This window comes from Chaetura pelagica, unplaced genomic scaffold (genome assembly GCF_000747805.2).
Source record: "Chaetura pelagica isolate M959 unplaced genomic scaffold, ChaPel_1.0 scaffold344, whole genome shotgun sequence".
Taxonomy (NCBI): Eukaryota; Metazoa; Chordata; class Aves; order Apodiformes; family Apodidae; genus Chaetura; species Chaetura pelagica.
The window spans coordinates 1,677,119-1,689,404 of NW_009953098.1; the positions used below are offsets into that span (position 1 = coordinate 1,677,119).

Consider the following 12,286-nt stretch of genomic DNA (forward strand, 5'->3'; position numbering starts at 1 on the left):
GGAGGCTTTGTCCGGGGGAACATGGGGGCGGTGGGAGCCGCGGGGTGCGTGGCACCGAGCTGTGTGTGCAGACAGACCCCGGCTCGGGGCCGCCTCGGCCGTGCCCGTGTCTGCACACGCACACGGCACACGCACATCCGAGTGTGCCTGGACACGGCCCTGGCTCTGCGCTGTGCGGGAGGCAGTGCCCGTGTCTGCGCTTCCATGGAGATTTATGGCACGCAACATGATCACCCGTGGGTGCCACCCGTGCAGCTCCATCCCTGCGTGTGCGCGCTCGACCGTACCCCTTGGGGTGCACACACGTGTGCGCAGCACCCGACGGAGCACAACACGCTTCCCCTGCTCCGTGTGCAGCCGTGTGAAGGTTGGCACTGCCCCGCCGCCCGCTCGGGCTGCAGCAGCTCCTGGTAATGCCTTGAGCACTCTGAGTGATCCGAGCAAGCGGAGGGGCAGGCACCCAGCCGGCCTGGGCAGGGCGCACAGAGCACACCTGTTTGCTCTGACACAGGTGCTTGCCCACTGCCTTCACACACAGGAGTGGCACTGCCTGCTCCTCCCCCCCTTCCCTTCTCACACCGGCGGGCAGGTGGGTTTCCACCTCTGTGCTGCTGGTGTGCGTGAAGTCTGCTGGGGAGGGAGCTGTGGCATTTCCTTGCTCATCCGTGCACGCCGAGCAGTGGGTTCCTGATGCACACATGCAGGTCTGTGCACAGCCTTGCAGATCCGTGTGTGCCAAGATTGATGTTCCCATAGTTATAAACACGCACATGCGCAGACTCGTGCCCACCTTACCCACACCGCTCACGCACGGCTCCCGTGGCTCTGGACATAGACACAAACTGGCTTAGAGACAGTGCCCAGGCAAATGTGTAAAGAGCAGTATCCATAGCAAAAGCCTCTGCTCAGATGTGCCCTTGCCTGTGTGTTTATATCTGCTCATGTGTAGGACTGATATTTGCCTGCAGTCTGCACGTATATCTGTGCACACCTTGGAGACACAACGCTCTCCCATGTGCACATGCCTTCAACTACTCCTACAACCCCCAGCCAGCAGCATGGTGTACATATATGTGGATGTTTGGCTGCAAATGTAGGCAGAGCACAGGCACCCCCACACAGCATCAGGGACACAGAATTCAAAAATTCAGTTCACGGGCGGGATGTACGTGCTCCCTAAGCGGATACAGACCCACATTTGCCAGGAATAGCACTTACATGCAGCTGCTCACCCACAGCTGGGCAAACGCACAACTTGCCTGTTCAGCAGAAGGGATGTGGCTTTTTGGATCAAAAGGAGCTTCAAGAGGCAAGAGGCTTTGGCCTCAATCTTGATGCCAGTTTATGCTCTCACTAGGACGACTTGTAGCTGATTGGGAGGAAAGAGTCCCCATATCCCACTTCCCACTCTACCCCTTTCTGCAGTGCCCTTGGCACACTGGTTACCGTCGCTGCCTCAATTTCCTTGCCTATATTAAGGAAATAACACTGCTTCCTGAGCTCAAGTCCTGTGTGAAGCTAAGCAGAAGTGTCTAAATCCTTTGAGAAATACAGTGTCTATATCATGAACATGGAAAGCTATCAATATGGAAAACTATGTGCCTGGGAATGACTGTCTAGAGATGAACAAATGCTGGTGCAGACTATCAATCTACAGTGAGCATACATGCATGTGCATGTTGCAATACCTCAGATACCTGCAGAGAAATCCACAGGTGCAAGTGGACCTTCCAGGCCTAGACACAGTGTTAGGAAAATGTCCACCTGCGTGCACCTCTCTGGCCTTTTTACAGTGATTAAAGGAACGCAATGAAGAGCTGTGCTCCCCTGAGGTGCATGCTGAGGAACACAGCTCAGACACTTCCACTCCCAGTGCAAGTGTTGAATGATTTGTCCATGCACCAAAGCCAGGCCTGGGAAGTGTGCTGTCTCACATTTGCACATCCCTCTTTGGTTGAGAAATCCCTGCACACACTCAGCCTGTGCATCCAGAGTCTTAACGCATGCCCAGACCCCCCAGTGGTCCCACATGCCCCCACCCACACCTGTACAGCAAGTCTGGGCACCTGGGAACTCAGTCTCAGGCACCCACAAATGCCTGTTTCTGTGCCCCTGCATAAATTGTGTCTATAGTCCAGTTTCTTTCATAACCCAATGGAGCAAGATCTGCACCCACAGCCATCTCCATGCAGATTTGGATGTAGTCACACCCATGCACACACATGTCTGTGCATGTTTCACTGCTGTACCCTAGAGCTCCAGTGCTTTCATGTTGTCTGCATGTCTGTGTGCTCAAGCAGGGAGTCTATACATCCTCTGTACAGCCAGGGGAGCATGCAAGTCTGTCTGTGCAGGCACTGGGCCATGTCAGTGCAAACCCCAGTGTCCAATAAGACATGGGGCTGGCTGCAGAGGTAGTGCTATGGTGCAGCTTTCCAGCTTCACTTGGGTGGATGTGGGAGGCAGTGTTGACAGGACGATGTGCTGTTGTGGTGGGTGACTGCAAAGAGCAGCAGTTGTCACAGGCAGAGTCCCTATTCTCATGCAAAGCAGGGGATGAGGGTGGCACAGAGGCTGGGTTTTCAGGCAGAGAACCTATATACCCCGCAACACTGAATAGGTTCAATATTTTTAGCATCCTCTGCTTTCTGGTTTCCCACCTTCAGTTTTGCTGTGGCTCTTGGGCTGTTATTAGAGGGAGCTCCCTTCTTGCTGAAATGTTTGGAGGAGCTGGGTCAGTGTTTGGGAGGTTGCCCTCCCTGTGTGCAATTCAGAGGGCTGGGAGGGAAAGGGTCACTGCCCTGGTACGGAGAGCAAAAGATGGACTCTTCTTCCTTGTCTCTGCCTCTTGATTTGTGTTGCTAAGAAGTCATGGTGATGCTGAGTGACAGAAAATGAATTTTTACATGCAAAAGATCAGATGAATGTTGAGGCCATAAGACAAACAGAGTGTTGTTTTTTTGCCTTTGCTTCAATAATATGAAGAAATACCTGGGTGCACTGAGAAGCAGAGGTTGCCCTGGGGTGTGTGGCAGTGCAGGGTGCCTGCTGGGGAGGACCTTGTGTAATGGAGACCTCAGTCCGTGACAGGTCCATGCTGTGCAGTATGAGATTGAGAACAAGTGCTCAACATGGCAGGGGAAGGGGAACGAGCCCTACAAGAGAGGCCACAGCCACCCCATGCACACCTTGGTGGAACAGAAGGTATAATTTCTGCCTCTCTTTGTGTGTGCCCCCACCTATGGGCAGGGTGCAGTGAAGCGCCCTGAGTGTGCGGGGCAGTGGCTGGGGTGGTGAGTTGTACTTGAATTGAGGGGGTACCAGCCCAGAGGAACAGCTGGGATGCAGGCACACACCGGGAGGGAGCTTGGGAGGGTGGAGTTTGGAATACCCAGGAGTCAGGGTGAGCTGCACAACAGGAGCGAAGATACTTGCTGACACTCCTGTGCCACCCCCAAGGACAGCTTAGGATCCCTGGATCCCATGGGACTGGGGGCCAAGAGCTGTGCCAGGGACAGAAAATACATGTGAGGAAGGAAATGGGGCAGCTCTGCCTGCGGCTGGAGTGTCTGGAGCACACACAGGCTCTGGGGAGCCGTGGGGCTCCAGCAGAGCTGCCCAGCTGGGACCCCGTTCTGTGGGGCCAGAGGCACATGGGATGACGAAGACTCTCTTCTTTTGTCTTTCAGCCCATCCACTGGGAATATTTCTGTGGTGAAAGAGATTGTGGACAAACTACTGAAGGGCTATGACGTCCGCCTCAGGCCTGACTTTGGAGGTACGGTGATGGTAGCTCCTGGGGAGCAGGGCTGTGCTGTCCCTGTGCTCCTGGCTCCACTGCTTGCAACACATTCCCATCTGCACACTCTGCTAGCCCTCATCTACTCATGGCCTTCTCCCTCATGTTTCTTTCTTGCCTGCTAGTTTCCTTCCTCCTCTCACCAGTTTCTCTCCTCCTGCCATAACCAGTTTCTGCAGACAGCTGGGGGGTTATCCATGGTCCCATGCTTCTGGGGACTTTTTGCTGGGACAGAGACACTCTGCTTTTCCTCTACTCCAAACTTTCCTCTCCTGCAGACAACAAGTCACCCTGCTCCATTTCTGTTTCTAATGCCAGACTTTTTTAGCCCTTTTCCCTGCAGAGGGCTGGGGTGTCCACTGGCAGGGTTGTCAGTCAGTCTGCCAGGCTGCTCCCTCAGCAACAATATGGGATAAAACATTCCCTGGGGAGCTGGTGGCCTTGCTGCTTATTCAGTAGGAGAGATGAGGATCTGCAATTCCTCTGTTGTGTCCTGTGAGCAAAAAGAAGAATGGAAAGAGCCTTATCTTTGTCAACCTGGTGAAGATGAAACATGCAATAATCTTTGGTTATTACATACACCAGGGTACTCTTGAGGTCCATTTGTTGGAGAGAAGCAGGCAGTGGAGAACCACAGCTGACCACATAGGGAAGAGGATTTGGAGGACTTCTGGCTTCAGCTTGCCAAGCTTGTCTGTTTTCAGTCTTTTATGGGCAATGGTATTTCCTCCTTATGAGGAGATGTGTGGGTTTGGGGGATCTTCAGCCTGCAGGAGGACTGGAACCACTTTGAGATGTCCTTCTGCAGATGATTGATGGGGAGTAGATTAATGCTTGCTCTCCCAAGGGAAAGATATCAGGGCTAAGTCCATGGTGATACAAGGGAGGAGTTTTCTCCCAAAGGGCCTGCTCCAGAGCTCCTCAAAGCTGGGGGTGGGTGAATATCCCCAGTGATTTCATCAGCTTTTGAAGTCCCCTCATTTTATTACAGTTTCCCGTGACCCCTCAAATGAACCAGTCTCTCCCTGAAACCTCTGGTTTCCCTGCACCTCACCCAAACCTACTCCCATCATCTCTCCATGGTGCACAGGGGACATCTGGGAGGTCACTTCAGTGCAGTGGGGAGCACTTCTGGGAGGCTTGCAGTAATCTGCAAGGAAGCAGAGGTTCCCCCTCTCCCTTCTCTCCTTTGAACACAGGATTTGCATTAAAGGCTCTGTCTGGCAAACATGAAATGTCCCTGTTAGCTGACCAGCCCCCATCACAGGAATTGGTGCAGTCACATTTTATGAGAGAGAGAACTGCAGATATGACATAAAAACTGCAAGAAAACCATATTGTGAGCCATTGAGATGATTATGGTCCAGTAAAACAGTAGGTGATCTGGCTCCATGGAGGCCCAGAGCAGTGGGGTGCAGTGGAGAGCCATGGAGCTGGAGGTCCAGAGTCTGTGTGCTCTGACACCAGGTCCCCAAAGCATCCAGCCACCTCCCCAGGACACAGACCACCCCCTCCTTCAGTCTGGGCATGGGGCTCAGTGCAGGCCCTGCTGCTGACCCTGCCAGGTCTGTGCAGTGCATGAGCTGGGCTTGGCAGGCACTGCATCCTCCCTGGCTGTGAAATGGATGTTCTCAGGCAACCACTGCATTTCGTTTGATTTTACTCTGAATTCCCAAGTTACAAACTGCATTTTCCCTCACTCGAGCAGAGAAATAGAAAGATGATGGTAACCCCCTTTCCTGCACTCATTTCACTGTTGTCTTTCACCCTTTCTTGCCCTTCCCTCTGCTTGGGAGTGAGAAGTCCCGGCTGGCAGAACCACTGATGATGCCTTTGGTGCCTTTGGTGCTCAGTGTGCAGGGACGCCCTAACTCTCAGCATGTCTGGCCCCCTCACCCCCAGGATAAGCTTATCTGGAAAAAAATTCCTCTGCAGCATTTACAGATAGGGAAGGGTGGGCTGCAAGGTGAGTCTGAAAGCTGAAGATCATTAGCTTGTAATAACCCAGAGGCAAGGGGTGGAAGTTGCTTTGCACCATTGCTGATACCAGACCTAACCAGTTCTCTGAGATTTTGGGCCAAATCTATCCCTAGGAGAAATTAAGGAGGATCATGCCAGGATGCATCTAACCCTTTGTGGCTTCTAGTTCATCCACAGCCCTGCTGTGGAGAGGACCAAGTTCCCTCCAATAAGTTGTGTGCAGCTAGGAAAGACACACACAGGGCAAAACCCTGGAAGCTGTGTGTGCAGACCTGGAATCTCTCAGGGACATGTGGGGCTGGACTGAATCCCAGTCCCAGCACCCTGAGGACTGGACTGCTCTTCAGGACACTGACATACTGGCTCATACTCCACTTGGGCTGTCCTGCCACCCCTGGGCTACCTTCCAGCTGGGCAAGATGGGTGTAAGGCATCTCTGCTGGGTGAGGTGGTCGCTCTTCACCCACTTGTGCTTTTGCTACGGAAAGACCAATTCCAGTGAGCTGTGAATGGCTGAAATAGCATCTTGGAGGGGTGGCAGGTCCTGCCTAGAGCCATTTGTCCCAGAGAATCTCAGGGCTGGTCCAGCAGTGACCAAGGGGTCTGTCTGGACAGGCAGCTGCCTGCAGGAGGAGTGGACAGGACTAGAGCAAAGGAGCTACTGCTCAGTTCCCCATGAACCAGGCTGAGCTGCTCCAGAGAGCATATCTATAACCAGAGTCCTCAGCCCTCCACAGATCAAGAATGAGGGCACTGGGGACAGGAAGATCAGAGCAGCTGGTGCTGGGCATCCTGGAGGTGCAGGCAGAGAAAGGTCCTTCTCAGACAGATTCCCATGTGAGAAGTGCAACTTGCAAAGGCGATAAACCAGGCTGCCCTCCCTCCCTTCTCTGCTGTTTCCCTGCTCACTTTCCCCATCTCTTCTCCTACAGGAGTGTTATTCCTTTCTTGCCAGCCTTCCCTCACATTGCCTGGTAGCAATGACCCCTGTGCTGTCCCCCACCCACTCAGCCCTGTGGGCAAGACACCACCTCTGCATCCTGGGGACCTTTGGGTGTAGAGGCACTGGGAGAGCCTGTTCCCATGTACCATTTCTACTCCTTGCTGTGGTGAGACAGACCTAGTACTTCTCAGCCTTTCTAAGACAGCCAGTGCTTCTGTGGTGCAGCAGCCCCAGGCTGCCTTTCCTCATCCCAGCACCCCCAGCATCCCTGGGATGTGGTGCTTCAATGGCTACAAATGCAACTCACGGCTCCCCAGTCCTCTTTTTTTAAGAAAGAGAACTCCAACTAATGCCAAAAGGAGGACAAGCCTGCTGGGGATTGCAGTTCACTTTTTAATTTTGAGATGCCTCGTTAGCTCTGGGTCGAGCTGAGTGGCTGAGAAGCATCAGCCAGTCACTCTCCTCCCCTCTCCCCAACCCCCTTGGAAATCCATTAGGCCGATGAGCAGGTCGGCTCTCTGGGGTGGTGCCGTGGCACCAAGTGTGATGTGCTCATCTGGGGAGCTGGGCTGAAGGGGTGGCCATGTGGGGGAAAGAAGGAAAGTTGGAGACATGTGGAGTGGGTGGAAAAATCTGGGAGCATCTCCTCCAGAAATCCATCCCGGCTCAGTGGGGGCAGCCCCAGGGAGTCAGGCACCAGCTGGGGTGGATGGGGGGGGGTGGTGTTGGAGGGGATGCTGTGGGGCCAGCGTGTACCTCAGTCCTTGCAGTGCAGATGATAAACTTTTCCAGCCTGGGGAACCTTGGACAGTCCTGTCTTACTTCTCAGCCACTGACCCCAAGTCCTAGAGTAGCACACCATGCTGGGGAGATGTGGGACAGCGGCAGCATGGGACATGTGGGGACACAAAGCCCGATTGTCATAGCCTGAGCAAGGAGAGAACCTGAGGCTGAAAGGACAGGGGGTCATTGCAGAGCAGGTCTAGGGGGTTTGGACAGGATTGTGGTGGGGATCTGTAATAGCCTTGGAGGAGAGATTTTCAGGGTAGGGGGAAGATCCAGTCAGGGCACTTGGTCTTCTGAAAAGGGAGATCTCTGTTCCAGTACTGCAAGATCAGCAATGAAGCAGAGTGAAGTCTCTGTGTGGGGTGCCCTCAGCTCTGGGGGAGCACAGCAGTGTATCTCACAGGGAGATCAAACGGCAGGTGGGTGACATCCAGCTGGCCCCGGTCTGAGGGATGGACAGTATGGAAGGCAATGCTGGGCAGGTATGTTGCAAGCCAGAAGACAGTGAGGCAAGCAGGATGCTCCTGATTTAGGACTGCATGAGCAGGGGATGCTGCAGATCAGGTCTGGGAAGCATTGCAAAGCCACGGGTGGGGGAGAGAAGAAGCTTTCAGAGCAGCACCCTGGTTCGTGTAAGTGCTCTCAGGCACTCACTCACAGAAGCATTAGTTTCACAGGACAGAGAAAAAAAAAAGGAAAAAAAAAAAAAGGAAGGAAGAAAGAAAAAGAAAGTAAATGAAGACTGTGTTGCCCCAGGGTAGAGAAGGCAAGGAAGGAATGGTAGGAGGATTCCACTTGAGCTCAGTGACTCAGCTGCTCTGTTGGTGCAACATTTCCAACCCGGAACTTTGCAAGAGTTTCAAGCTGATGTCTCTGCTTCCTGGGAATGGATGGAAAGGGGACCCTATATGGTTTCCCAGCATCATTTACAGGCTGTATTAGCCCAAAGAAAGGTAAAGGCATTTTCTGCTCCTTGCCCCAGATCCACCTAGAGTGCTGTGTTCCTAGTGTTACTCTTGGATGCTGTGCACAATGTCTGAAAAAGCCTGGTGAAAATGGAATGACTGGGAAGCCTTTGGGATTACACAGTTAATCCTGTGCTACCACTCCTGTGGGCCCAGCAGCCTCCCCTGCCTCATTTTCAATTCAAACTTCCCTTAGGAGAAGGGAACTGAACTGAAATGAGCCTGCTCCTCATCTGCTTCATGGCACGGACCTGGCTTCCCAGCTCTTGTCAACCTCTCTCAGTCTCACCTCTTTCTTTTGACAACCAAACCACTCCTTACCTGCAATATCTTGGCCTCCCTCCTTTCTCTCCCCTGCCCCTGAGGCCCTCACTCCATCTCTGCTCCATTATACCTGCTCTTTCTTGGGGACCCAGCCTGCCCCCACGACCTACTTGTTCCTCAGCATTTCTTCTTCAAAGGCCACTCCAGTGGACATGGGGATGAAGTCCTTCAGCCTTTCTCTGCATAACGGCATCACTTGAAACCCAGAGTTGTAAAAATAAATTATTGCTGATGCACAAAGTGTTGCAGTGAGGAATTGACAGTAGTTCAGAGCTCTGAAGCTCGTGGGGCTGGCAGGATGAGTGGCTGCCTTGGCTGGCATCAATGCAGCAGGAGGCAGAGGGAGGCTGGAGCCCTGGCTCACTAGTCCTGTTTGGCTGGGAAACAGCTGGTCTTAGTGGCCCTGTAGTGAAGGAATGGGAATTTGGTTTCTTATGTAGTCAAAGCTGGTGGCATTGCACAATGGCAAGGCTTCCTGAAAATGTCCCTGTTCAGCCACAATGGTTGTTTTTTCCATGGCTCTGGCTTGCTTTGACTTTTCAAAGGGGAAAGGCGAAATTCTAGGTAAAATGATTCCGAAATTTCTGAGAACAAGCTGAGGCACTTACATGATGGGTTTTTTCCCCTTCTAAAAGGTTGGGGGATGAAACTGGCAGCACCTCTAGCAGGGCTGGCCGAGGTGCATGTGTAGCAGGTGTGGGGCCACCAGTGACCCAGCTGGAGCAAACACTGTGGGTCCAACATCCTCAGTGCCAGTGCAGGTTCCCAGAGTTAGTGGTACTGCTGGAGGGCCAGGGTAGGGGGCCAGGCTGGGGGCAGCCTGGCAGGGGGCAGGGGCTGGTTCTGGGCTATCTGTCCTCAAGCAGCAGGAGCTGCAAACCTGCCTTTCTAGGGCTTAGTCCTCATCTCTCCAGCTCTCTTCCCTTCCACTTCTGTAGCAAAAATGTTTAAATCTCAGAGCAGCCAGACTGAATTTGCCCTGTGCTTTGGAGATGTCCTGAGCCAACTCTTTGGCACACTTTGGGGCAGTGAATTGAGACTTGGCAGCAAGGCACTCCTTCCACCAAGGCCATGTCCTTTCCTGTCTGCAGGAAAGATTGCCAAAGCTGGACACAGGGTTAACCTGAAATGCTGCACTTCACAGATGGAAGCATAATTCTTCTTTCCCTGTACATCAGCAGACCAGAGGAGCAGCTCTGGGTTTGAAAGCCGAGGAGTGAATATGGATTAGATTAGGAAAGGAGTAAATTGAAAGAAGAGGGGAAAGAGCTGCACAGAGAGGTCTGCAAACCCCAGTGGAACCCTGGGCCAAAGAGAAGGTGGATATGGCACCAGGGCTGCCAGTAGTTCCAATTTTGCTCCTGAGGAACAGCTTCTGAAAAAAGGGTATTCTTGGTCAGTAAAACAGGCTGCAGCTGTGCAGCCCTCACTTCCTCCCCTTTTATGTGACTTCTGGCTCCAGACCATGGGTCACATCCTCTCTAGGGTTAATCCAGAAGGAAGATGACAACCTCCTGCTGTTGTGTCTTACTTTGTTAACTGAAGTGGCAGGATATGAAAGGATCCAGTCCTTCCTGGGACATCTGTGGATGTTAACACATTGCCGCATGAAGGAATTTCTATTTCTTTCACTTTACTCTTTTTAAAGGAAATATACGTTGTGAAAAGGGCTTTGAGACCATAAAGTCAAACACTCAGGACTTCAGAAAAGCCAGAAATGGAGTTTCTTCCTGGATCTATATTTGGTTCCCTCTGAGGGTGCATCAGGAGACAAGGTTCAACAGTCCCTCCTGAACACCCCTGCAGGGAACACGAGAGATGCTATTTACACTTGCAGCTGATCTTTCATTCAGGAGGGGGGCAGGCTGGGAGCATGACAGTGGGGACTAGCTGAGGTGGTTATGGCAGATGATTAGACCAGGTTGAGCCCCACTGGAATGAGACTCATGCCTGATACAAAGTCTTGGACTGAGCAAGCAAAGACCATCTTGGACACACACTTTTTTGACTCCTCCGTATTCAGACCTGCTCACAACACGGAATTAGTTCTTTTTTGTAACTGTTGTCAAGCACACCAGTACAGCCTGAACATGTTCACACCTCCTCTCTGAGGAGTCAAAGGTGTCCCTGCTGTGAGGTGCCCAGCCAAAATGCCTGATTTTCCAGAGCACTTAGCAGCAGTGCAGCCCGCCCGCTGCACGCTTGGAGCAGCTCCTATTGATTTCAGCCACAGCAGCGAGTGCTCAGCACTGCTGTCTCAAGAGAGAGGCACACAGAGTTCACAAAAACCTGTGAGATTTAGATGACTTGCATAGTAAGGAGGGTGTAGGAACCCCTGTGGTGCATTCCATCCTGGAGAACAAGACCCAGCTACACAAACACCTTCTTTCCTTTCCTGGAGGCCTTCCCCTCACTAACTGCATGGCTATCAGCTTTTACAGCAAATCAGGCAGGGCCCCCACTGTCAGCACTGCCCTCCAATATATAATCCTGCAGCATCCTCAGATCAAATTCATCCTCTACCAACCAAGGAAAAGGAATGAATCGGGATCCTGTGGATTATTTAATTAAGAACTGGCTCAGTAACATCCATTCAGCAGTGGGCATCTTTCCATGGAACTTTCATCCATTTTGTTTTCTCATGCTTTCTTTTTTTGAGCACAATAATGCTTCAGAATATTAGACCAGTCCCTTCCTCTAGTGTGACAGAGCTTGCAGACTTCTTGCTGCAGGTAGAACGTATTTTTGCATTCATCTGTGGCCCCACAAGATCCTTTTTATCCCCCTTCAGAGGTAGGAAGTTCTGACACAGAGTGGTGGAGGGAGTTTTTGGGTGGCTTTATGAAAACAGCAATGAAGCTGAGTTCCCTCGAGTCTCAGCCCAGAATCCAACTGGACTCGGGTGTCTGAGCAATCTGTGTGCCTGCTCCAGGGCTGTGCTTGGTAGTACCCAGCATTGCCTGTGGGATTTGGTAACGTGGGGGAACGTGAAGTCCTGGTGTCATCCAGCAGACTTCCACAGGAATGGAAGGAAATGTTGATCCTCATGTTTGTGCCAAAGCCCATGTTGGATACTGGCACCTGGTTACCTGCCTCTTTCCTTCCCCCCTGGCTGGTGCAGCCTTTCCCTGCAGCTCCACTCAGCCCCTGACATGGTCTGTCTCAGCATGGCTGGAGCTAGTCCCCACTGCATCGTGGCTAGTGAGGGGCTCTGAGATATCTTTCTAAAGGAAAGATATTATCATTTTAACAAAGCATTCATTCAATAATTTTTGCCTCTTTTTTTAGTAATAGATTTTTATTTTTTTTTATGACAGTATACAATGCATTCAAGCTACTGATTAGTAGAATAATCCCAATGCTTCTTAATTCATTAACTGCTTAAAAGCAGATTGTTGTTTACAGCCATTTTGGAGGCTGTTTGCCACCTCACCTGGACCCATCTTCCTCCTTCTCTACTATATACTGAACACTCACCATTATTCCTGC

At 52.0% G+C, this 12,286-nt stretch overlaps 1 protein-coding gene across 2 annotated transcripts in view; it reads left to right on the forward strand.

The window, feature by feature from the left end:
* The window catches only part of GABRQ (gamma-aminobutyric acid (GABA) A receptor, theta), a 72,065-nt gene that overhangs the window by 725 nt on the left and 59,054 nt on the right, over nt 1-12,286 (forward strand). For both annotated transcript variants that reach the window (XM_009997089.1, XM_009997090.1), the window contains exon 2: nt 3,690-3,778. In XM_009997089.1, coding sequence (XP_009995391.1) covers nt 3,690-3,778 — 89 coding nt within the window. The remainder of the gene's footprint in view (nt 1-3,689; nt 3,779-12,286) is intronic.